We start from the raw sequence: 27796 nt of genomic DNA on the forward strand, positions 1-27796 counted from the left end.
GTTTCAAAACAAGATGGAAATTATCTTAACTGTGTCAACACTCACTGAGGTAGATTTTGGTAAAGTAATTGTCAGGAAAAAACATTTTTAAAGTAGTTTGCCCAAAAGATTTGCTAGAGTATCATAATACTGCTTATTTTCATAGCAGTGTTATTCTGAATCTATTTACTACAGCTTTATAAATTTCTCATAAACATCTTTTTTTAAGATTGTAGCAAAATATTTTTATATCAGTGTCCAGTTTCAGTTTGCAACCTGGAAAACACTGCGAATCATGGAATTGCAGAATAATTTTTGTTAGAAGGGACCTCTGGGTCTATTTCACCTACCTCCTGTGCTCAAGCAAGGACACTCAGCACAGTGTGCTCAGAACCATGTCCAGATGGCTTTTGAAGATTTCCAAGGATGCAAATCCACAACCTCTCTGGACAACCTTTGCCAGTGCTCAGTCATCTGCATAGCACAGAAATGCTTCCTAGTGTTCAGAAGAAATCTCCTGTGTTCCAGTTTGTGCCCAGTGGCTCTTGTCGAGGTGTAGTTTACCACTGACAAGAACCTGGCTCCATCTCCTTTGCATTCTCCTTTCAGGTACTTATACACATTGACAAGATAGATCCCTCCTGAACCAGTTCTCCAGACTGAACAGGTCCATCTCTTTCAGCCTCTCTCCACCTCTCCACATAGGAGAGGTGCTTCAGTCCTTTTGATCATCTTGGTGACTTTCCTCTGGGCTATTTCTACTGCAACCCTGTCTCTCTTGTACTGGGGAGTCCAGAACTAGGCACAGGTCTCCAGATGAAGCCTTGTCTATACTGAGGAAAGTGGAAGGAGCATCTCTGTTTACCCAGTGGTAATAATTTGTGTAATTAAACCAATAATTCTGTTACCAACTTGATGATAATATGATCAACTTGATGTCTACCAGGACTCCTAGTTTCTTTTCTGCAGCTTTCCAGCTGAGTGCTCCCCGGCATATACTAGTGTCTGCAGTTGTTCTTTCCCAAATGCAAGCCTTTGCACTTCAAGTGTGAAGGTTTGCTTAAAAATATCTCAAAGCACGTCCACATTCAGTATAATTGATATTCACAGATTACACATCTCCTGTAGCAAGCACAGAATCAATGTTCTGCATGTGAATCATGGAGTCACTAAATTACATTTCACAAATAATATATCTGTGTGAGATGTTGCTTTCAAAATGCTTTTCAGAAGACAGTGCATACTTTCCATAGCTTAGTGTTTTCATATGTCTATAGAATTTATGTCTTAAAATGTGTTGATGTGTTCCACAATTAGTCCTCACTTAACTGTATGCTGTTCAGGTGAGATTCATTATATCAAACCTTAAATGTTTACAGTTATGTGAGATTTATTCCACAGTAGGAATTTCCTGAATAATATCAGTGTTCTCATCTGATTTTCATAAGCTTGAATTTAACAACTTATTATGTTGAGAACAAACAATTCACTCAGTTGCTATGAACATTAAAAAAAAACAACAGTGTTTTATTTTATAGTAGAAATTTGGAGTTATGGTTGTAAACTGAGTAATAAGCTTGACTTTTGACTTGCATCTTTTTGAAGAAGAACTTTTAGTCTGTGTTCAAATGAAGCAGCTTCATCACATCTTTAAAACTAGAGACCTTGTACATTTAGGGTCTGGGTAAGTTCATTGTCATGAAAGTGAACTAGGTGTTTAACTTAGTCTTAAGTCTGCTTTATTTAAGTGATGCAAAAGAGATATTAAAAATGAGAAATGATCAATTGAATGTACTCTTGGTGGGAGAGATTCTTAGTTGATGGAATAATAGTAGATTTGTCACATACAAAAGTTACTCTTCCACTTTTTATTTATTTATTTGTTTGTTTATTTGCTTATTCAAGACAGAAACAATTTCATCTGGTAAATGAGCCAGCAGAATGAGCCAGGAAGTGAAATGCATCAAAATTGTTAACACCAGTAACAGAAGACATAGGTTTTTAAGCATAACAGTCTTCTGATTTCTAATAAAGATCTACTAACATATATTAGCTGATAGGATTGTACCTGTAGTTGCTCAGACATGGGACTGATTCAACAGCGCAAATAGTGTTAATTAGCATAGCTCAAATACAGCAAATACACTTAAAGGAGGTAGAAAATAACCTATTAGCTTGAAAAACCCATCTTGAAAAAGAAATCCCAACAATAATGTGGTCAAGTGAATTACAGTTTCCTATATGTGTACTTCTACTAGCAAATTCTTAAAATGTGACTTAATGTAAATTCTTAGCATGTATTCATGCCAAACAAGACTGGAAAGTTTTTAATTTCCATTTTGAAACTTTCCTGTGTGAATCATCTGTATATTATCTGTATTTCTGTGCGCATCTTTGTCTTCCAGTAAAAACTGAAATAAAAAAGGAAGAAATTTAAAATAATATAGAATATAGCAGAAATTTTGAAAGGAAATGGTTACATGCTCTAATTTATCCTACTATCTTGTCTTCTTTGCTAGGATTTGTTAACAGCCTGCTTGTAGGACTTAAAGATCCTTCCAACATTTGCTTTGTGTTTATCCAGTTAATCCCTGCTTCTCATATCTCTCAGATTTCTTTGGGGAGGGCCTTTATCAGCAGCTTCTATGCATACCATGAAACTGAAATACTAAGTTTCTAGGGTGGAAATCTTCATGTGACAGCTAGTGTTGTAACTAGTTTTGTTTGTTCTGTCAAGGAGTACACACATCTCAGGCAAATCTTCCTATTTTCAATAAATCTCAGTGTTTGTTTTTATTAAAGAATTAAATAGAGCCCTATTAAATAGTGAAAATTCAATAGCTAAAAGTGTTTCTGATATATATATATTTATCTCAGAGTTCAGACACTACTGATATTACATCGACTTAAAATATCTGAATAATTGGAATCCATCAGGCTGAAAAAAACGCCTATTCAAAATTTTAGTAATATTTGTACAAAAAGATCTCAAATGTTTAGCACAACTGATTGCCATTTAAGAACTCAGATTTCACATTCATAGATTTTGTAACCATATATTTGTTATAAGTACTTTTGAAGATCTTTTTGAAGCTCCAGCTTAAGATGCATGATGCCTTTTTGAGTTCACAGTTCATTTTCAGTGATTTGGGTTACCTTCTATTGGAATCTGCTTATGGCCCAACATTAAAAATGTCTCTTTTCACTACCGCATTTTCTGTAATGTTTTTTGAGAAGAATGTATATATAGAGATCTTTATTTTCTCTACCAAAAGTGATAGTCCTTTCAGTTGATATGGAATGTGCATTTAAATATGACCCATAAAATAGAAAAAAGCTGTTTAGTCAAAAAATGATCAAATTCCATTAATTTCCATACGTAGGTAGGCACAGCACTGGAGTCCACTGTGTTCTTGATAATAATAACATAACAGAAGTTTTAATTTGACATTCTACATAGGTATGCACAAATGTACTAATCAAACAACAGTTTTTCAGCAGTTAGATAAAAATACAGCTTCAAATGAGCATCATATGAATGGTTTCAAATCTACATATAAAAATAGATTCAAGCTTAGTGATAAATATTTCCTCCATCTTACCTGACCATCACTTCTGACACTTCCTTCGAATCGTAGAATCATAGAATTTCTCAGGTTGGAAAAGATCTCAAAGATCACCAAGTCCAACCACAACCTAACCATAGTATCCTAACTTTAACAGCCCTCTGCTAAATCATGTCCATGAGCACTATTTCTGAATGCTTTTTAAACACATCCAGGGATGGTGAATCAACCACCTCCCTGGGGAGCCTATTCCAGTGCTTAACAAGTGCTTACCCTGGAGCAACTTCAGGTCATTTTCCCTTGTCCTGTCATCCTTGTCTTCAGTCTTCCTTATATTCCTCAGTTCTGCTCATATCTGCATCTGTGTATTGCAGAGGTTTCTGTTTTTCCTGTTGAGTTGTTAGATATTCACATTCTATTGTATATTTTGGTCTCCAGTCTCTGTTTCTGTTTGTTTTACCTGTTTTTTGAAACCTGCATCACTGATACCTATATATTATGTTGTGCTCCTTCACTTTATTGTACTTAACAAATAGCTAAGAAAATGCATTAAACATCATCTAAATATGAAGTTCTACATTTAGGACATACATACAAAATTCTGGTTATTGCTGTATAACTTTTTATCTACAGGAATTAAAATTCAAAATATTGATAAAAAATAAGAAAAGTGGAACAATTGAAGAAACTATGCTCCGGAAAGGTGAGGATACTCATGGTCAAACAGGGGAAGTATCTGATGAGGAAATTACATCATCTGATGATGAGGTTGATGAAGAATCCCCTCTTCGCCCAAAGAGGGGTTCCTCAAAAAGAAAATCTGAAGGTAGATCTACACCTCCACCTCGGAAAAAGGCAAAGGTAAAAATTTATGTAACAGCTGAATTTAGAAAACACATACTTCTCTGTCAGCCTTTTTATGAAAAGAAGAATATATGCTATCTCAAAAATGAGTCTACATTTACAATATAGGCATTAATATTACTCAGAAAAATATCTTTTGAAGGACTTACGAGTTTTCCTGAATCTTTCCATGCATTCCAAACTGGACCATATTCTAGTTAGTATTCAACTAAAAAGACTTTCCCTGTGCTCCCATCCTAAACTGCACTTGCCTTTTTAATATTCAAATCTTATGCCTGCCCTTGGTGATCAGTGACACAATACTCTCAGCTGCTTTGTTGATCCAAAGCCTTCCTGAAGGTATGCATGAAGGACACTTACAGTGGTTCTTGATGATGAAAGACAGTTTTGTATCTATTCTATTCTATGGTGTAACAGTCCATCCTGGGGAGTCCTTTTGTTCTGAATTTCCAGCTCACTTCCACCGTATATAAGCCTTTGCTTTTGCTTGCTTGGATAATGGAACAAGACTAAATAAAGACTTTGACCAGAGAAAACTCTGTCTTAATTAAGAATAGAGTTTACCTGTCATCAGAGCAGTTCATATATCTTTGACTGATTTGTTTGGCATGCTAAAATAGTCTCCTGTTATCTATTTTTTGTAGTTGAGTTTGTGCTGTCAGTGTGTACACTGTCTCCTACTCTTTTTTCTTTCTCAAAATACTTCCTACCAGTATATATTTTCTGGAATTTGATTTACTTAAGCATCTAAGTTGGACATATATTTAACATATGAATAATGTCAAGAGCCATGAAAAATGACTTTAGTTTATATATTTCTCTGAAAAGCAGGGAAATGTTAAAGCTGTCCAATATTACTCCAATAAGCACTGGACGTATCCCTGCATCCACCCCACATATACTTCAATTATCATAAAGACAGTAACGTTAATTTTGTCTGCCTGGATCAACTCTTACTATCATAAATCATACCATATGGTCAAATACACATTACATGTAACACATTTTCCCACACTTTATATGTCTTATTTGGTAAGTCCTTTTGAATTTTTAATAATGTAGTATGTATTGTGATTCTTTGTGTTCTTACATTATTTTATTCTCTGATTACTAGGCGAAGAAGGTAAAGATTGCCATGGAGTTGTCTGACCTTGTGATTTATACCAAGTCTGAGAAGTTTGTAAGCTTTGAGCATTCAATGGCTAATCAGAAGTGTTATGAAAACAATTCAATTGGAGAGGCTAAAGCACACAAATTTGTAAAACATGAAGGTATTTTGCTTTGATTTAAACAGAAAAATTACAGTGTTGTTATGTTTCATTGCTTCAGCATTGGAAGGGTTAAAAAGCCTTACAGAATTTTTGTTGTCCAGTTTCACTTGGATGTTTCTATAGCACTATTTTAGAAATAACTTGTAATTTTCACTGCATTTTTATATTTCATTTAGCTTTGTGAACAAATTTGAAATTCAGCATTATACTAATTTCATGTAACTTTATAAATATTAACATAGTATATAAAATGCATGAATACCTTTTGGTTCATTTTTTTCCTCCATGAAATGATTTAAAAGTTACATGAAAATGTAAGGAACAGATCCATTTTCCATATACAATCTGTGATTCTCAGTGGAGTTTAGCATCAGTAACTCTAACTCTGATGATAACTGCAAATGAGAGAATCCACATGAAATGAATAAACTCAACAGAAGACAGCCTGTTCTTTGGACCACATCTTTCATATGGGCCAAGGTAGATTACTGAAAACTCAGTGTATGCTGGGTTATCTCCATTTGGTGCAGTCTGTACGACATAGTCTCTGCTGTTTTAACTCCAGCTGTCTGACAACAGCCTTCAGAGAGTGTTAAGAGCAGAGATCACTGATTCAGAGATTCATGAGAATGAAGTCTGACAGAGCCCATTCATTCAGGTCCAGCCCAGCTGCCATCCACTCTTGGAAGAGATGATTCAATGGTTGGTTAGGTGAATGGTGCTGAACGTCATTAAAGCAAGTAGGCTTTTGCCAGCTGTCCATACAAAACGTCCTCTCTGATCTGTATAGCAACCTAGTAGTTCAACTAAAATAAGAGGAAAGGGGGAGAATGGAAAGGATCAGAATGATGATCCTGGAAGTTTAGGGATTTCTTTTTAATCACTTAACTGGAATAGTGTAGATAAAAGTAATTCTAGATTTTCCATGTCCGTGTGATTTGTGCCTTTATGGGAGGTAACAATGGTAGGAGTAAGAAAATCAACTGACTTGAATAGATAAAATCTTCTGAAGGCGCCAAGGAAGATAAAGTATGCTTTATAAATGTACTACTCGCTGGTTCTGAGATGACTCATTTGATTTTTCTAAGCCTCAAAGCAGAAATTGGGTTTAAATTATTTGAAGATAGATGTTTTTCCACTGGAATAACTGAAAAACGAATGGGGCTTTTAAACCAGTTCCCTGTTTTGTGTCTTTCCTGTTTTCACAGGGGAAATAATGAGAGGTGTAGTGTAAAAATTGTGTATTTAGTAAATAAAAAGGTAAAGAAGATTTCCCTAAAGGAATGATTTTGGTTATTGAACCTTTATATTTTCAAAGACCGTTTTAAGGTTTAAAAAAATATTTTTTTATCATATCTCAAATTGTCAGATTTAGTAATGTAACATGAACAGAAATGTCTTAGAATCTTATTTTTTATTTTAATAAGATGCCTATTTTAAGAAAGTGTGCCTTACAAAGGTTTTATGATTCTGTTTTCCAGCTAATCAGTTTGTTTCACATACTTCACGTTTCCTTACAAGAATCTACCCAAAAGGAACAAGAGCAGATTCTTCAAATTATAATCCTCAAGAGTTCTGGAATGTGGGTTGCCAAATGGGTATGTATGTTTACTGACTGTTGCATTCAAAACTCCAGAGATTATAAAGATATAAAAGTTTTATCTTCCCATAGTATATTTTGCAAGCTACAAGTTTCATAACTTCCATCAGTAGCATCATTTTTTATTATCTAAACTTCTGGTAATTTTTATATCCCAGAATCTTGGAATTCTGATAAGGAAGAATTACATAGAATATTATTTTAAATTATTTACTATTGTAATTAATTACCCTTAAGTCATAGCTAATTACAAATATAATTTTTTTTGTTAAATAGCTATAGCCATATCTCAAACATCTCAGATTAGTTCACTAACTCCTTTGAACGACTGTGGTGTTTTTTTTTCCCCTATTAGAAACCGAGAAAAAAAAAGTATTAAGGACAAGATATTATTAAGCCTTGAACCTTATGTTGTATTATTCCTAACTCCAAGACTACATAAAAGCATGTTTTAATCTTCTGAAAGGCTGCAGCAAAAGTGTATATGTACAACTTTCCACAGCTTAACTGTCAACAGCAGAACTTTCTTCTCTTTGTACAGCTTCCTTTTTTAATTAATAATTCTGTTATATTTCTTTGTGTCTGTCTGTGTGGAGAGTCTAAACAGTAATTCATATTTTACTGCCCTTTTTCGTTGAAATTATTTATGTTCACTAAGTTAATCTAGGTTTAGAGGTAAAAGTGAGCACACTGCGCATTAAACAATGTACTTCCAGAAACAAAAAATTAGCAATTTTCCTTTCAAGAAAATTAAAATAGCTTACATCCTTTTGCATTTTGCATTCTGTATTACTCAAATTCTATTATCTCCATGATTATTTGTCTGCTGTGGTTGAGGTATTACTAGAGCATCTTTATAAGTGGGAAAGTGGGAAAGATAGCTTCCTTTTTTATCTTCTTTTTTTTTTTTTTCCTTGTTATCTTTCCTCAATTTATCTCTCTCTTTAAAAAGAAAATTGTATATTATTATTACTTTTTCTGCTGGAGCCTAGCATTCTCTGTAGCTACTTTGTACTGTAGTAAGAGAATAGAAACAGATTCCTGTTCAACTTAATGTGAGCATTGTAGGAATGCAATTGCTTTTGTATTTTGCTGAATTTGCCCTATTGCACTGAATTAGAAGGGATGAAGGAAAAGTATGTAAGTGTGAGTTAGGAATCTGCACTGCAATGAAATCATCTGAAGGATATATTTGATTTTCAGTGGTTTTGTGTGACTGGGGTGGCACTGATGCAGATGTGTGCACAAGAATTAATACTGTTGTCAAGAATTCCCAGATTATGATATGTACTGCAAATATGCACTCAAGTGTCCCCTGATCACCTGGATGCTGAGTCACAGCTGCCACTGTCTTCAGTGACTTAATACAAGCAAAGCAGATTTAAGATGTCTTTTTTTTCTCAGTGTACTGCAAAGTAAGTTTGCACCCCCAGCAATGAAATAACAGTAACCTTGGTTTCTCTTCAGTTCAAATTAGTTTTTAATTTAAAACCGTTAAAGATAAGCATGACTTCACTTCTCAGCAGGCTTTGAAAAACCTCTTACCTGCAAGCACTTTCCCCTTTATAATAGCTTCAGGCATGATCTTGCTTCATCATTTTATTCTTCATTTTAAAAGCAGTATTTTTGGAGCTGGATATGTATTTTATCATATCATACTATATCATAATCACCTGAGGGAGACTGTGGAGTGAGCAGGGCGGTTTGCCATAGACTTCCACTTTCAAGAAGTGAAAGAGATGGTCTCACTTTTTTACATTACAATTCACACTCATACAGTGAAAGATATGATTTTCACTTTGTCTATAAGACTCTGGAACTTATGTGAGAAAGTCTTCCTATCATTATGGCCCTGATCACAAGCAGTGGAGGAGTGCCCCAAGCATGAATCTGTTAATGTTTGCCAGCCTTCCACCCAAACTATACTGTGGTGTTAGGATGTAATGCGGGAAGCAGTGACTGAGGAGGCTGCGTGAAAGTTCCCACTCAGTATAGGCTTTTCGGTGAAAGAAGTGAAATGCACTCAGATCTCCTCACAATTTTCTCATTACAAATTCTGCTTCACATCTTCTCTGCTGTACTGAGATATAATTTTACAGCTTCTGTGGAAGTAAAAATTTACTAGCCAGTATAAATTTTATTTCTGTCTGTGTTTTCATAAATATTTTTTGTGGTGTGTATTTGATACCGGGCTAGGCTATTGCTGGAAGTATCTCACCATTACCACACCATTTGTAACTGATAATTTTTTTGGTTGGTTAATCCCCACTTAACTTGTGGGATTATTTACTTGAGGTGGTGCACTCTCTGCATTGTCTGCATTGCTATTAAGAACCAGTGTGCTTGTTTCATGCTTAGAGGAAGACTGAGCTAGAAGTCCTTAATCCTAAAGGGCTTATCACACAGCAGTTTAGTTGTTTTATTTCTAGTCTTTACAACTCCACAATTATTTGTTTAAAGAATATCATTTTTTTCTCATCTCAAAAAGGGCTTAAGTACTTATTAATGACTATACTGACTATTAACTTGGAGTACACTTTAAGGCAAAACCATTTTGAGGATTCACATACTAAACATATGATTTTTGCTTTGGGCCTCTTCCTGGAAGAATTAAAAATATGCAGGAAATGGTTAGATCTGCCCTCTTGGTCACAGCAGTTGTATCTTCATTTAAAGGAATGCTTTTCTCATGGGAATAGGCTGATTACAAGTAAGTCTTCTCATGCTTTATTTCCAAGCCATGCCAGACCCAGTCTCGATTCCCTAATCTGTTTCAGATAAATGTTTGTCTGAAATAAGACTGCATTCCAAAATGCAGCTCTCAAAACTCCACTCAATGAATCTTCTACTGATGCTTTTTCTCTGATTTAACTCACATTTCTTATTTCTTCATATATCCTGCTTTCAAAAATCCCACATATTCCCTCTTCTCCCTACTATTGCACTTTACATTCCCTGTGCAGAAATGTTCCCTCCAGTCCCTGGGATTTTCAGATTTATCCAATGTCACCTGTTCCCAATCTCCAGCTACTTTAACCCAACCCCACTCCTGTCCGGTTGCCCTTCCACCTTTCCTTTAAGTAAGTTCCACTAACTGTTCTTGATGCACAGATATTAGGTTTTCTTTGAATCTACACGTAATACTGCTTGCCAGGACTCTCTCTGCATCTTATAAATGATGACAGCTGAGTAATTCCTTCATTTCCCTTATTGATGGGCCCAAAACATTGCTCTCTCCTGTAGCTTGCCAGCAATTTTCTTTGAGCTGTTTGGGACATTAACTTGCAGCATGTCACTAAACCAGAATGAAATTGTCCAGCAAGCCCAAGATTTGCTGGGGATGAAGATGAGAATTCTGTATGTGTACAAACCTAATTTTCAGATGAAGGCAAGTTAAAAATGACACTAAAATGCACAGAGTTCCCAAAAAAGACTTTTTCCATGTCATTGTGCACTCAGTGCCCAGCCTGTGAAAATTGGGTCTCATAAGAACAGGGTAGGTTTTGTGAACAAAAAGGTCTTATGAAGAAAAATACCTACAATAACCTATTATGGTTTGAAAAATTAGTATTCCTCCTGCATGCAACTGCAGCATAGCACTGGAAAGAACTGGTTTGGCATATCTTTATCTCCTTTTTATTTACTATATAAATTGGAAAATAAAGATTTATGCATGGAAAGAAAATTCAGGGTAGTTATTGAAATAAACAGATAAGAATTGTTTTATGTAGACTGAGGAAAACAGAGCAACAAACAAACAAACAAGCAAACAACAACAACAACAAAAACCGAAGCAAACCAAAAGAAATTCTCAGTTAAAAATAAAGAGAGAAATAATTAACTATCCTTCTGAATACATTGCTTGTATACAGTAGAAAGCATTTTCCCATATATTACAACAATCCACAGCTCTGCCCAAGTCATCATCAGTTATATCAGAAAGCCATGGTATGGCAGATAAAGGACTTCATTTTAGAAGAGCTAGTATGGACCATATGTTTTCTGAAGCACTCATAAAAATTTATACGCTTCTGTGAAGGAATCACTACTCATATAATGGAGCTTTTTTATTGAAAATTTTGTTTTGGTTTGTGAGATTGAAATGCAGCCTAGCAATTTTATCAGATCTGTTGTGTGGCTAAATTTTTACAATGCATGAAAAGATAAGTGGAAAAGAACCCTAAGCAGGGATTTTAAACTCTAATGCTATCTAGGGAGAAGAAAACCAGTTATGTAGATCTTGTTCCTCACTTGTTCAGCAGGAACTGACCATCAGTATGGCCTAGATTGGACTGCAAGTGACTGAAAACTTAAAGGCAAGGCAAATTTTGTAAAACCCCCTAGAGAAAACAGAAGGCACAAGTTCTATCATTTACTTTCCAATTTTCAGTTTCTGCATACATGCAGCAAAAATATGTTTTCGTTTCTCTCTGCACAAATAGCAAAACTAGAGAGAACAGAACTGATTTTTTATTTTTTATTTATTATTATTATTATTATTATTATTTTTCTCCTAACATCAATTTACCAGGTTATGTTTGATATTGGGAAGTTTGGCTATACCTAAAATCTCAATGAATTCTCTGTATTTCTGATTAAGTGATGAACTATCAAATTTAGTAAAGATATTTCTAAAGTAATGTGATAGAATTTAAGTGAAAACGCAGGTTCTCCCAGTTAAGAGATGGTGAAATATCACTTTTCTTTCAATTGTACTCATAGTTTGTTTTCCAGTATGATAATTCTATATTCTTGTTTATGATTCCTACTGGATTTGTTTTCTAACACAGAGAAAGTGTTAAGTAAGCTTTTTCTATTAGGTCTTTTTCAACTGCTAATGGTATGTCTAAAACAAACAGAATATTCATTGCATTATAGCTTTGAATGGTCTCTGTTTGAATTTTCTGTGCAATCTGTGAAGCGACACGCTTCAGTGTTGTTATTTGTATGTCTGGATCAATTATCAGAATGCCTTAACAGCTCTTTACACTATATCTTATTGTTGTTATTTGTATGTCTGGCTAAATTACTAGAATGCCTCAACAGCTCTTTACAGTTTATCTTACTGCAGTTAGACACTAAATGAGCACTCTGAATCTAGGACCGTGATCCTTAAAATCTTGCAGATGTCTTAACTCTAATCAGTCTATGGGATAAGGAAGACAAATATATCACAGTATTTCATCTTTGCTTCTTTGACATCTACAAGGGCTGCTCCAAAAGTAATGCCTCCTATTTTATTATATTGGTCCACGATGTCAGAGATGAATGTTGGTAGTATGGCAGTAGAGGTTGAACCTTCCTGCCAATATTTCATTACATTTTTCTGCCATGTGACAGATGGAAGCAGAGGGACATCTGACAAAATGGCATCTGACATGGAGTTGTAGATGAAACAAAGATGTGGAACCGAGTTCCTCCATGCAGAAAAAAATGGAGCCCATTGACATTAATTGTTGATTGCTCAACTTATATTGGATCAAACAGTGAATGTGAGCACAGTGAGGTGCTGGGAGGTGCATTTCAGAAGTGGTAACAGCAACAAGAAAGGCAAGCCACTTTCCAGACAGCCATTCAGATTTTTATGAGCACAGCATGCAGGCTCTTGTTAATAACCGGTGAAAATGCAAAGCTAATGCTGATGACAGTGTTAAAAAACAGTGCTTTATAGCTGAGAATTTGCTTTGCCAAATAGTGTTATTATGACCTTTGTATCTGTTGTACTATCCATTGATTTTGGAGTGACTTCTGTAGAAACCAGCCACTTAACAGAAACTCAGATGTATTTGCAGAACTGGTTGGAGATTTTATACCAAGATTGAAAGAGGTCTTTTCAAAACCAGGAGATAAATCTGACATATCTTTACAACTTATGGCAAAAACACACTGAGGCTTTTCTGGGAGGGTGTTCCTGTAGCCTGGAGCTCCTTCTGTGTTTGCTGTGGCCTTACCTCACAGTCGTGGACAGTATGCTATAAGGAAGGCAGAAAAGTAATGCCTTGGAAGAATGAGAGTAGAAAGCATAAAAATGCATCTTTTCATGGCCCACTCAATTTCGCTTGAGCTTTCAAGGACAAGAGTAGTTATCATAGTTCAGCTTCTGTCTCACAAAAAGGATGTATATATCTATGTTATTACTTTCTTACCGATTTGCTTATAATAGTCCAAAAATTCATCTTTAGGAAGTGAAAACTAAATCTTGTATAAAGGACTTAAATCTTACTCAGTGCTGTTGTACATTCTGGAAGGGTTCTAGTATAATGCCAAAAAAAGAAGTGTATATTATTAACGAAGTCATGTTGTTGAAAAAAAAAATCCATAAATGTAATAGGTCACATGTCTGCAATGCTTTATGAAACTCAATAAAAACAGCTTTTTCACATCTTATTGTTTGATCCCAGATGTCCCCAGCACAATGGGACAGATATTAGGATTATAGACTCCAAGGATATTTTTAGTTTCATACTGAAAAATCAACGCACTTTTGCTTATGATGCTCCTTAGGTTTGCTGACTAGATTCTCACGGGCTCTAGTGAAGAACCTAATTCCTATAAGTTAGGTAGGATAATATCTCTGGATAAATTGAACAGTTTCAATACACATGCCTTTCTTTTTAGACAGTTATGGTAGATTTTTGCATTTGTTTGGTTTTGTGGGCAATTAAAGCTAGAACTTTAAACAAACAAACAAAAACAAAAAAATGGAAATTTCATTTTGTCAGCATTTTGTTAATAGTAATCATGAAAATAATGCTTTTTCGCTAAATCCAGGACTGCAGACAACTAGTAGGACACTAAATAACTTACCTGAAATATAGTCATTTTTAAAGAACTACAGAAGAAACAACACAATCACCTCTGAACTTCTTGTTGACCTTGTTCTAAATGTTGTGTTATAAAGCCAGAATGAAGCAGGAAAGTGAAGCTGATTGTGTCCTGTAATCTGCTAGGAAACACAAGGCAAACAAATTAAGAAAATATTTTCAAAAAATATCTATTCCATGTTTGAAGCAACTGCAATGACAGCCAAAAGATGCTGAGACTTACAGTGTGGAGCAACTTTCAATCTGATATATTAATTAAATAACAAAAAATAATTTAGATTTTAGATATGATAGTTTATCAGAAATGCTTTAGGTACTTTTCCCATGAGAACCTCACAAGAAAGGATCCCTAATTGAAACCAGTCGTAGAAATTCTTGTGTATGGTATTTAATCACCTGACATCTATTTTCCAGTAGAGATACCTGTAATTGAGTAGGAACACTGTCAGCAATTATGAACACTAGAATGACTGAATTCTTAACATTTCCGTTGATAATGTCTGCAGAGCAGCAGTACTGAATTGGCCCAAAGACAATAAGAATAGGCTGACTGCATATGCTGTGCATGATGTGTCAGACAGTTATGCATACCACTCAGTTTGCAGATGAGTAATCCCTCTTACTACAGCAGAATACCTCATGATGTAAGCCATTCATAAACTGAGTTTCTGTGGAATGAGAGTATCCATTTCAAAATGAGAGTATCCATTTCAAAATGTGTCAGCAAAGCTAGAAATGATGATTTAAGCAAATTCATTATTCAGAAAAAGAGGTGTGACACAGCTTGTATGTCAAAATTAATATTGATGAGTGAAGTTTTTGTTGTTGTTGTTGATTTTTTTGTTGTTTGTTTGGGTTTTTTTGTTTGTTTGTTTTTTGTGGTAGACAATTACTCTTTGTACATAATTTATTTTATTTTATTTTATTTTATTTTATTTTATTTTATTTTATTTTATTTTATTTTATTTTATTTTATTTTATTTTATTTTATTTTATTTTATTTTGCGTTCACACTCATTCACCAGCTTGGCAAGAGGGCCAAATTAGCATAAATATTTAAAAAAATAAAAACAACTTTTAGGGCAAAGGTGATGTTGAGGATGTATAAAGGACTGACTTTGGATGGTTTTTGTGCAAGCTTGAATTTACAAGCATCCAGGGATGGCAGTGAAAATCAGAGGAACACGTCTAGGCAGGACCAGAATAACAGGTAATACTCAGACTCACAGCAGTCTGAGAAGGCTGTCATAGTTTTTCAGGTTTAGTTATGGCATGTTTTTCTAGTTACTCATGAAGACCCATATGGAAAAGGTATTTAAAATTCAATATGTTCCACCATTATCCCAGCTTATGTGTTTTGGCCTCTTGGTGATAGAGCACATTCTGTACATTTGGTGTAACAAGAGGATTTTCAAGGTATTCTGGTACATATTGGACTCCATCAGAATGCATAGTAGATTGCATAATTCTAAAAGGTAAATATTCTTTGCACTTAAGATAGAAATCATTGTTATATTTGTGATTCAGATGATAAAAATAGTATTGTATTTTAGTTTGATAGAATCTATTTACTACTGATAATATTCTGAGTGCTACGTATGCTGCCCTTGGTAAATGAATCTTTGCTTCCTGGTACACAAAACAGCTGACAAACTGTCATCATTTCATGGTCTGTTCTTATGTCAAATACTTTCAGTTGATTTCCAAGTGATTAAAAGTCCTCATTTTTCGTTTGCATCTTGAGCCACCTCATATTTGGTTAGCATGTTTATGCAGACTGTAGATTAAACCTTTTGAAAGGCACATCACTAAAATAAAAACACAGCACAGACTACACTGTTGTGTAAGTAGTTCTGAAAATGTTTCTGTAAATTTAGGCATCAATGAATTGGGTACAGCTGTGGCCTGTATATGACAAGAGAGGATACTCAGTCAATGCCCATCTGGAGTTGTCAACAGCACTGAATACACTCAGTATCTTCAAATCCAGTAACATAGATCATCTCATAACCAATAACAAAATAATCCAGATCATTAGAATGTAGTCCTGTTTAATACTATTTCCAGCTTTGTAGAATTCACTTTACATGTTGGTTATCTAAGGCGTGGAAGACAATTTTGCTGGTATACTTTCCATTAGTGAGTTTTCACTTTCAGTACTGCACTCACTGTGAGCAGCCCATTTTAAGGACATAGGCACCTGAAAAGAACTGAGACTGATCAGAGTGTGGTGAATTATCTCTTTAGATTAAAATGGGTAAAGTAAATCATGGAAATAGGATCACCGGCACTGAGTGCTTTTTGCATATATTATTGGAATTATTTGCATAGAATTCAGACATTTTGAGATGGATTTTAAATGGCATAAAATACAATTAAGTAACTTATTTTAGGGAATACTGGTGATGAATTTGTGCTTATTCATTGTAAAATCTCTCCTTTAAATGCAGACAATATATTAAACCTCAGGGTTGTAATGTAGCTAATAGTATCAGGAAGAGAAGAATGAAATATAAAAAATGACAAGTCAAAAGACCCAACAGAAATGTTAATTTAGAGACAGAATCACAGGTAAAAGATATGCAGCTTTCCTGAACTGCCTTCAAATCATAGCAACTTAGAAATCTAAGAACACGAGTGTTCTCTTTGGTTTCCAAAAGCTGTTATTTGACTCTAAAAATTAATTATGTCTTGAATGACAATACTTATGGAAGGTGTTGTATTTGAGTACTTATACTGTGTTTAGTTCTGCTATTAGTTTTAGAAATGACTTAAGTTAACTGCCTGTGATAGAGAAGTTTAAGATGAAATACATTCTTTGTATTCCTCTCTGTTTTAAAGGTTGCTTCATTTTTTGCTTCATAAATGCATTAAAAATTGTGACTGTTTCGTGAAACAGAAGTACAAAACATGTTATTACAAGTTCTGTTCTTGAATTCAGCAAAACTGAGATGAAACATTGGTTAGAAATTCAATCTTCCTTGCAGAAAGATGTTGCTGTATGGCCACACTGCCAGGCAATGGAAAGTGTAGTTTTTAATTTATGAACTTTGCCATTTCTCAAGAAGTGCAAGGGTTGTAACTGCATCTGATTGAAATGAAAAACTGGGCATCAGCAGTATACCATAAAGCATTTTCTGAGGAGTCTCCTGGAATCTCTGAACCTTGCAAACAGTTGTAGAGGTTTGAATTTCAGAGAGTCTTGCATACACTTATCTGAATCAGGTTACAAGTTTTAAAACAAGGACATCGGTAGGTAGATTAAAACTAGTGCTCAGTATATTTTAAATTATTCTAAGGTAAAATTAAATTTAGTAAAAATATAGTGTTGGTGTTTGAAGATATCATCCCATAATAACATTGACCTTCACTTATGTGAAGTAATTTATCTAATGTGATAAATTATAAAGTATTCTCCCTTGCTTGTTTCTGTTGTTAAATCAGATTTTCCTGCTTAGTAGCCTATGAAGCTTGTAAATATAGCAACAGTCTCATTATGTGCAATCATGTAATTTGTTTCATCATGTGGAAGCTACAAGTATTTTATTTGCTTCTATTTGAAGCCACAGCTGTTTGAAGTATGTGATTTTAGTCGTAATTTTTAAATCACTTATTCTGAAATTACGGCCTAGGAATTACCTATGGACTGAGAAATCTTGAGTTATCTGTAAATCACACCTGGATGTAGGTTTGAAGAGCCATGCGGGTTTCACCTCTATAGAATTCACCTCGCTGCTTGACTCAACACACTTGATACCTCCATTGCCATATAACAAGGGTCACACAGCACTGCATTTGAGTCTGTTCTGGATGGAGTGTTGAGTCATAAAACCATGAGAATACATGCCTGACTGAAAAAAGGAAACAGAAGTTTATGGAGCACAATGAGCAATAAAAGCGTTTTAAGGTCTAGTTTGTATTGTCAGAGAAAATAGTCTTACAGTTCCTTTGCTTATTGACACAAATCCATGCAAGTGCCTATGTTAGTATGTAGTTCAACACAGGAAAGCAAGTGGTGTTTTGTTTTCGATATTGTTTGCGGTGATGTTTTTTAAGCAAATTTCCCAGTTGTTCCTACTTTCTACGTACAGGCATTTGTTGCAGAACAATCTTACCCAGCACAGATGGGATTCCTTTCAGGTGAAACAGAGGATGCACTCTGGGAGCACCTAATATACTCCGGCTATTCACTGACATTGATTCTGCAGGGCCAAGCTACAGCTTTTCTGCAGTAACCCCATCAAAGCCAAGTGTAATGCAAACATTAGAACCTTAGCACTGGTTGCCTTGTTCTCCAGATCTATTGCTGTCTGTGTTACTTAATAAAGAAGTTCTTAAAAGTTCACCAAAGCAAAGAAAAAAATAAATAATTTTTGCAGTGAATCTGAGACAAATTTATTGCAGGGGAGATAAAAATTTCTTTATAATAAGAAATAAGATAATAATATAAGAATTTCTGAATTCTGCTACATGTTCATTCATTAGATCTATATTTTCTCATAGGAACGTGTAATAATGTCCATTTTCTGAATTATTATTAGGAGTCGCTTGTACTGTCTCAGTTGTTTTTTTTTCTTTCTTTCTTTTTCTTTTTTTTTTTTTTTTTTTTTTTTTTTTTCTGCCAAGCCATCAGGTAAACGATTTTTTATCATTTTCTATTCAACACATATCATGTTCTCACTTCACTGATTAAACATGTGCATTTTCTATTTTCAATGTGAAAGGAAGCTCCAGTGCACTGGAATAGGGGAAAATTTCATTAAACAAGTCTACTTCAATGTTGGTTTTATCTCATGAATTATAATATCACATTGATGAGAAGTGTGCTATTTCATTATTGTTGCTGCAGCAAACCAAAAATGTTTCGAGCTGCCAAGAAAAGGAAAATCTGTCATGTGTATAGTAACAAAAATCATCAGCACTGGAAAACTATGCTTGAAGGAAGATTTTGCTCCCATAAAATATAAGAACAATTTAAAAAAATGATTCTAAATCTATAACCTTATACATTATACTTGCACTGAATATTCTAATACTGAAATAAAGCTTCTTGATCTTCTTGGGTGGTAGGGCACAGGGACAGGCTCCCCAGAGCAATGGCCATGGTCTCAAGCTGACAGAATCACAGAATCACAGAATCACAGAATTACCCGGGTTGGAAGGGACCTCAAGGATCATGTAGTTCCAACCCCCCTGCCTAGCAGGGCCACCAAACATACACCTTTAACACATACACCTTTAACACTTTGACACAGTTAATGAAGTGTTTGGTCTTAGACAAAGGTGCTGAATTCTGTGTGGTCTTGTAGCCAGGAGCTGGATTTGATGATCTTTGTGGGTCCCACAAAAGTCAGGATCTTCTATGATTCTATAAGTCTTCTGGGTGATACCATTTGGTGATGAATTCTTCTCCCTGGCTAAAGTTAGTTATTATCCTACGGTTTTGTCCTCTGTAGCAGAACTTTGCAACCAGAGTACTGAGAATTGCTGGGTATTGTCATGTGAATTTAGTCCTTGTAGAGGAAAAACCAGAAATAACCTTATTTTAAATAATTCAGAAGGAAATGGGAAAATACACAACATGTTGCATTGCACTTTGTTTTTGGATGTTAATTGTTCACTATTGAATATTGCTATACATAAGAAGCAGTATCTTGCATACAGAATGAAAGGTACACAGTCTTAAATCTCTTTTGCTTTTGATTAGGCTGTAATTGTCAGAGAGTTAGTTTAAAAATTGATATAAATGGTTATTCTTTAAAATTCATATTTATTTGTTTTTACAGTGGCCTTAAACTTCCAGACACCAGGAATACCAATGGAACTGCAAAATGGAAAATTCTTAGACAATGGTGGCTGTGGATATGTTCTGAAACCAGAATTTCTGAGAAATCAAAAATCAACATTCAATCCACACAATGTGGGAAGATACAGTAAACCAGTATCTCTGTCAATAAGGGTAAGCTTAGTTGGCTGTAATTTGCTTGATAAAACACAAAAACAACTGTTATACGTTCCAGACCAATTGGTAATCTATTATTTTCTAATGTCATTCCCATTCCTGGTTGCAGGAAAGTTTATTGTTGTTTCTACCAACACATCACTCTCATATAGATTTTGTTGCTGCTCGGATGGTTTCCCATCTGTAGTTCATTTATGTTTACTGAAAATATCTAGACATTCAGAATTGATGAATTTGTAAAAATACATGATTTCCACAGCATTCGGTACATTAATCATTGTGTGTCACAAGTACAGTTGACCAAAGAATGCCAGTTATGACTGTGTAGACTGAAATCTGAAAGCTTTCAGAAATGAAATGTACACTATTTGGATTATTTTCTTTAAGAATTAGCAATGCCACACACAAAAAAGTAATTGTAAGTGTTTTAAGATATGGTAGGAAGCCTTATGCTTCATTTAAGTTTCATTGTCTTCCTATGCATACATAAAATACTGTTTATTATCTTAAAATTGTATAAATAACTATAAAAAGGAAGATGACTCAGTAAACCTTTGAATTATTTCTACTTCGCCCAAATTCAAGTCTGATTTAATTCTGAAAAATATTTTATATATATGTCATTTAAAAATAATGAAAAATAAAACTCCTTCTTTTGAGGTCAAGTAGATGTTTTATAATTCTTTGCTAGCTGGAAAACTACCTTTTCCCAATGAAAGTGTGCTATTTGTGATTGTACAGCATACTACTTGTACAAATGCTTTTTAATTAGCATAAAATTAGTATATAATTGATATTTCTTTCAGAAAAAACAAATAGTGGAGATAAAATATTAGCTAATAACAATTATAAAATGCTTACATAATTTGTGCACCTAATCAAGAACATTTTGGTGTCCTAACAGTGAGCATACCAATTACAAACAGACATGTCTGGATGATTTGAAGCACCCATGCATATACATCTGTTACTTTAGTCCTTGATTATATAAAGCTGGAGTTAATTAAGATGAGGAAAACTTCCTGACTGTAATCTAGGAGACAGACAATGGAAAGGAAATGTCTGAGTTTGGAAGAGGCTGGAACAGAGAAAGGCGGGATTTTAGACTGATGACATAGACTGGGATGACAGGCTCAATAGCATCAGCAACAGCATCACACCAGCTGTGTGTGGGGCTGTAGAGCTCCTGCAAAGAAGTAAAAAATAGGAAATGGTGGTTGAAGACAAAAATAAAAAATAAAAAATCTGGAGTAGGAGTTAAAGGGAAAACAGTTTCTGCTAAAGATTTACTAACTTGATGAATTGAGAAATAGCAGTTATCAGGCAGAGCTATAATACATCTGAGACAAAAGTCTCTCAGACTGATTAAATTTAGAAAACAGGAGTGAAGACAAAAATCATACAGAACTTGATTTTATTTAATTCAGTACACTTTCTCACCTGATGTGCTGTGGTTCCTATCAGGAGAAAGATTGTATGTAGCTGTTGAAGAAGAAATACAATTACACAAGATGTTTTATACAGAAATTTCTAAGCCTGTCATGCTGTCTTCTATTCCCTCTGTATGTCTGTTTCACCTTGGATCTCACAGATGGATTGGGTTTAAGGATTTGAGTGAGCACCTTTTTTCCCGCCCTGTCCGAGACATAGTCTGGGCCTGGCAACAGGGTCAGGGTGGGAAGCAGTGCAGCTGGAGTTTAGTAAGGACACTCAGGACATGCCAAAGGCCCTACACTGGTTCTAAATGGGCAGTCTGTCCATGCTTGCATTATACAAAGCTTTTGATTGAAGTTAATTCTCTAGGAAGGAAACTGCCAGTACCTGGGTCTGCTAAGCAAATACCAATCTGTGTTTCAGGCTAGTACTTTTCTTGGACCAAAGTGTCACATAAAGTACCTAAGCAAAGTGTATGGTTGGTGCTTTTTGATGTTTTGGTGAGTGACAGGGGAGAAATAATCTGTATCATGAGTTTTGATGTTTTCTGGACCATAAGCATCATGTCTCTCACCTAGGCTGGCAGGTTTGTATCTCTTTTGATACATTCCAGCACTAATTGCTAAAAAGCAGATACTGTACAGATAGTTATTCTCTCCTTGGTGTCCCGAAATACAAATAGACAGTAGAAAAAGTTGTGATTTTCATAAATCCTTCCTTAGGCTGGGTGCCAGATTATAAAACAGTCTGAGGCAAAATTTCCAGGTAGCTAACTAACAAAAACATCTGGGAGCCTGATAAAGGGTGAGTTTTTATATATTCCTGTGAAAGAACAGGAACGCATCCTACATACTTTGCAACACTGTGTTGGTGTTACTTTAAGTGTTAGTGCCAGCCTAGTAGGCACAGCTTTGATAGAAAATTATGGGTTTGATCTCAGGTAAATCAACAATAATCAGACTGATTCCTCCAACATTTTGATGACAAGTATAAATAAAAAAAGCTTAAATCTGAAATTATTATATAAAGCATAATGATATCAAATGAGCCAAGAATTAAATTAAATGAGAAGCACCATATTCTTAACTTCATTGTGCTTAATGGATATTTTGGTAACAGTTCTTTTATGGCTGTTAAGTGTAGTTTCTTACGGAATTGTTTTTGCCATAATGGTTACTATACAGCTATTATGTAAAGTAAGTTCTTGCAGACATTTCAATTCATTGCAGCTTTAATTTTCCAGCTCATCAGCGGTCATCAGTTACCACCCAGTAACCTGTCGAAGAGTAACAAAGCTGACCCTTTAGTGCAGATAGAAATTTACGGTGTGCCAGAAGATCAAGCAAAAAGAAAATCTAGTGTCATAAAAAGCAATGGTGAGCATCAGTCTTAGTATCTTAACCGTGAAAAAAGACAATAATATTTAATATAGAATGGCCATCTTTCCTTCCCAGGAAGCTGTTATGTACTTACAGAGACTGCAATTATTTCTGTCTAGAGTTGATCTTCCAGTACAGAATCTCTAGCAGAAGTTTAAACTGCATACCATTTTTGTTGAATTGCAGATTAAGGAAGGATAAACTCTCTGATAGTAGCACTCTCTTGAGGGAAGAAGGAATATGCTTGGTGTTTACTTACTGTTGTAGTTTGGCCCCATGAGGCAGCTAAGCACTACACAGCTGCTCTATCACCTTCCCCTCTCCTTGCACACAATGGGATGTGAGAAAGGAGAGGTAAAATCTGTGGGTTGAAATAGACTGATAGGTAAAGCAAAGTTGTGCATGCAAGCAAAACTAATAAAGAAATTTATTTGGACCTTCCTGTTAGCAGGCAGATGTTCAGCCATTTCCAGGAAAGCAGGGCTTTAACAGTCATGACAGTTACTTGGGAAGACAAATGCCATAACTCTGCATGTCCTGCCCTTTCCTGCTTCTCTATGCCACACTGGGGTTACTCAATTCAACTTCATTACATCATCATGTGCTATGGGATATTCCTTTGGTTACTTAGGGTCACATATCCTGGCTGTGTAACCTCCCAACCTCTTTTTCACTCCCAATCTCTTCCACGGTAGGGCAATGTGAGAAACAAAAACATCCTTGATTCTCTGTAAGCACTGCTCAGCAACAACACAAACACCAGTGTGTCATCAACACTGTTTGGGTCACAACTCCAAAACATAGCAATACATGAGATGCTATGAAGAAAATGAAATCTATATGAGCACAAACCAGCACACTCATGTAATTTCTGGGGGCTTTTTGTGAAGAAGATATGTCTTCAGCTTCATCATTTAACTCATATGAGGTTTCTAGCAGGTTATATCCCTATATTGTTGGAAAGACAGTGTGTATTCTCAGTATTTCTCTTCAAGCACTCCCTTATCTTTATCCTATAGGCTATATTGATGTCTCAGCTTAAAGATTCTCTGTGATCTCTTCTCTGCCACTCTCTTCTATTTTTCCTTCCTTCTTTTTGTAGATAGCCTCTACATTCCTTTTTCCTCTGTATAGATGTTATACAGGACAAACACTGTTCTACATCCCTTTTTGTATTTTGCTTTCAGTCATGTGATCACTTTTCCACCAACATTTATTCAGCTCCTGCCTCATTTCCAACACTGTAAAAAGAGAAAAGTTGGGAAAAACGTGAAATTAGTATGAATGTTGGAAAGTTTAAGTTGATCAGAAATTCTGAGCCTGTATTTTGCTCTTTTTGAAGGGAGAACAGCAACTTTTTTGGGTGTTTGACCAACAATGTTATGTATCCAATTCACAACAAATCCATAGATGGGGATGGTATGCATACTGTAGGCAAATCGTAGGCTGACTGCTTCATCTTAAACACTCCCTTCTCATAGTTTTTATTCCATAATCCATACAAAAGATGTGACTTATGTCACTGCAGTCAGTTGGAGTCCTGCCATTTATTTAAACTGGCACAAAAGAACTGATTTTCCCAGTAAGCACTACTGAGAGCAAACACAGCTCAGATATTAAATGTAATAAATGGTATTTTGATACTATGTATTTTCTCTTTTCATTAGCTCTGAGTCCTAGATGGGATGAAACTTTCTCTTTTACCATCCAAGTTCCAGAACTAGCACTGATACGCTTCTGTGTACAAGACGAGATCTCTCTGATTGCAAATGATTTCCTTGGTCAATACACATTACCACTGCTGAGTCTGAGTAAAGGTAATATCTTTTTAAGTGATAATAACACTTCAAAGTCATCTAGAACAATCCATGCTTTTATCATTACTGTGATATTGATATAGCACAGCATTATGTGTATTTTCTAGAGGAAAACTGAGAAACAATAGATTAAATGTTGAACTCTATATTTTTAAATATTTGTAGTCTCTGAATTAGTCTACAGTGTAGAAATCAAAAGCCTATTAATGACTGTTAATAATTCCTACTAGAACATTCATTTCAGAAAAGAAATTCTTCAGACTGTATTTTAACTTGTTCTGATAGCACAGATTGCACATGACTCTTCAGAGTGCAAAATGAAGAATATATATTAAGCAAAAATATGTGTAGTATTTTTTCTTAATAGTATTTCTTCTCTTGTACCAGTTTAGTTCCTGGAATCTTATATGATTGATAGGCTGCACATAAGGAACAGACACAGAAGTCAGTAGGCCAAGGAGAAAGGCTTATATACAATGACTGTTTACTGTACTGGATTTCCAAATGCATTTCTGACAAAGCAAACAGAATCAACTTTTGTTAGTAAATGAAGACATGAAGGCAAAGAATTGGAGCTGGCAGTGGGCACTGTGCCTTTTTTTTATATAAAGCTTAGCAAGTTTTTTAATGGTTATTTCTTTCCATGTTCTGAAATCACAAAGCTGCTTGTGATTCTTAGTTGAGGCTTAGAAGTTACACAAGAACAGACATTTCTTCTAAGGAATATTTGCTTTTCTTCAACAGCTTTACGCTGATCACTTTCTACTATATGTGTATTTCAGAAAAATGGGAAAAAAAAAAAAGCATCCTATATTTGAGATAAACTTAAATAGAAGATGCTAAAGCTTACATGTGGTTTTAAATGATTAATATTTGTGAATTCAGTTATTTATTTTAATAGAATCACGGCGTGTAACTCCTCAGTGGCAGCTTCACCACACAGCTACAGGTCGTACTGGGGAAGAGCACTTGCTGCCCATCTGTAGCTGTATGCGATTTTTCATGTAGTGATGAATTAGTTATACTCAGAGGGACTGAAGATGGGAATCTCACTCTAGCTGGGATGTTAAAGTCTAGAGGATAGTCCCGGGCTTACAGCCCCTCTGTCTCAGTCCAGTATAAGACAGGAATTCAATTGTCCCACATGTCCCCTAGCTCACTATCACCGCATGAGTTAACTGCTGATGTTTTCATACAAATTGTATCAGTTTCAATAACAGAATTTTACTTCTGTCAGGACATTTGGGAGAATATTCTGTAGCTATGGGCTAAGAACACAGTCCTTGGAAATGAGTCTTAATCCTTGAAGTAAGCCACCAGATAGGAAACAAATCAAGTCTTCCACATATTGGAGTGCTCTAAACATTGATCTCAAATGTATGTTTACAAGGTTCTGATTTAATATCTCTTGCTCAGATCCTGAACCTTAAGTGTAAAGTAAACTTTCACACTGGATAAAAGAATCAAAGAAAATCCAAACCCAAAGGAGGTTCCTGAAGATTGTCCATGTCCAGACACAAGTAAAAAATAGTTTTGAGAACTGCAGTTCTCAACTGAACTTTTAGTGAAAGCAGATATTTAAATAACTGTATTTATATAGACACAGAAAAAACAAAACAAACAAAAAAAACCCTAAGAGAACATTTTTTATCAGATGTGACGTTTCTATGAAATAATATATGTTACATTCTTATGAAGCAATATGGCCTTTGTGTTTGGAGGAGGGTATCTTTTGTTTTCAGAGCAGGTAAGATAATTTTCAATTTAAGAACTACACGTTCTTCAAATAATGAACATGCAGTTTCCAAGGGATGCCTTACCTCTGATACTGGGAGTCACTCATATGTAGAAGGTGGTACTTAACAGGCTTAAGATGCCATGATAGAAGATCTTACGCCATATTTTTTTCTTTCTTTTCTTTTTTTCCGTAGCTGGACAGTGTATTATTGCTGTAACACCATTCTTCTCTGTAAAGCACTATCACTATTGAATCACAAGTTGTTTAACTTGCTATAAGAAGAATGTGTGAATACATGATTTCTTCCTATTTAAAGTATTGCTGTTTTTGTTTAGTCCAGCCTTCAGTTTCAAAACCTGAAAAGGTAGAAAAAGATTCTACCCTTACTCTTTTACTCTGTGTTCTGAAGTGCCAAGTTCAAAATGTTGTATATGTAGATGAGAAAACCAGTAGAAATGGGGATTTGGTTCTATATAATTTCACTTTATTTTAAAGACCAAGGTTCATTGCTATGTTATATTTGCATAGTAGATTATGAAATACCACTACAGTATTTTCAGTTGTGATTAATACAGTAATCATGTGTCATTATATTTACAGGTTACTGTACTGTTCCCCTGTTTTCCAAATGTGGTGGCAAACTTGAACCTGCATCTCTGTTTGTGTATGTTTGGTACTACTAACAATGCTCCGCAATAGTTGTCATTCTGGTGACTCACACCCCACTCAATAAAGCAACAGCACTTGGCTCGCAACAACCCAGTAGTCTGATTTCCAGACTGAAGTTAACCCTACCAAGAATTCATACAGAGTGAACTGTTTTAGACATTTTGTTGAATTCAATTAATAATTTCACTTGCAGCAAATTGCAAAATTATGATTAATTACTGAGGATAATAATTTAATATTTATGATCTTACACTACAAAATTATGAACTTGTTAACATGCAAATTTTTATTTGTGTTGACAAAGAGCAATCATAGCTCCAAGGGAACAGAAAAAAAAATGACATATTCAGTTTAAAGTCTCTTTCAATGGATAGCAATGACAGTTTCTGCTTGAGCTATATTCCTTTAATGTCTACTGTAATTTTGCCACCTGGAGAAACAGTTCTGAGGAAAAGTAGCTCTTAAATGATAAATATGTAAGATGCTAATATTGGTATCTTTTCTCAGCTTAATCCTGAACCTCCTGCTGCTAAAGAAAGACAAATAATTCACAGACTGATTTGTAAAGGGCTGTGTTCCTCATAGCAACAGGAAGCTCAGGGTACCTCTTACTGACTGTGAACTTGGGGAATAGGATTCACAATGCTTTGAGGTGGATTTGAAGAAGTTTAGGGAAGGTAAGTTGATTGCATG

At 35.0% G+C, this 27796-nt stretch overlaps 1 protein-coding gene across 2 annotated transcripts in view; it reads left to right on the plus strand.

Moving 5' to 3' along the window:
• PLCZ1 (phospholipase C zeta 1) overlaps positions 1-27192 on the plus strand; it is a 40598-nt gene extending 13406 nt beyond the window's left edge. The window contains 7 exon segments of one of the 2 annotated variants that reach the window (NM_001323227.1): positions 4179-4406; positions 5524-5680; positions 7162-7278; positions 19891-20063; positions 22744-22876; positions 24547-24696; positions 27035-27164. In NM_001323227.1, the coding sequence (NP_001310156.1) occupies positions 4179-4406; positions 5524-5680; positions 7162-7278; positions 19891-20063; positions 22744-22876; positions 24547-24696; positions 27035-27117 (1041 nt within the window). In that variant the 3' untranslated portion in view covers positions 27118-27164. 2 annotated transcript variants of the gene reach the window in all.
• Positions 27193-27796: the final 604 nt, after the last annotated feature.

Source organism: Coturnix japonica, chromosome 1 (genome assembly GCF_054131305.1).
Source record: "Coturnix japonica strain WE chromosome 1, WE-NBRP24, whole genome shotgun sequence".
Lineage (NCBI taxonomy): Eukaryota > Metazoa > Chordata > Aves > Galliformes > Phasianidae > Coturnix > Coturnix japonica.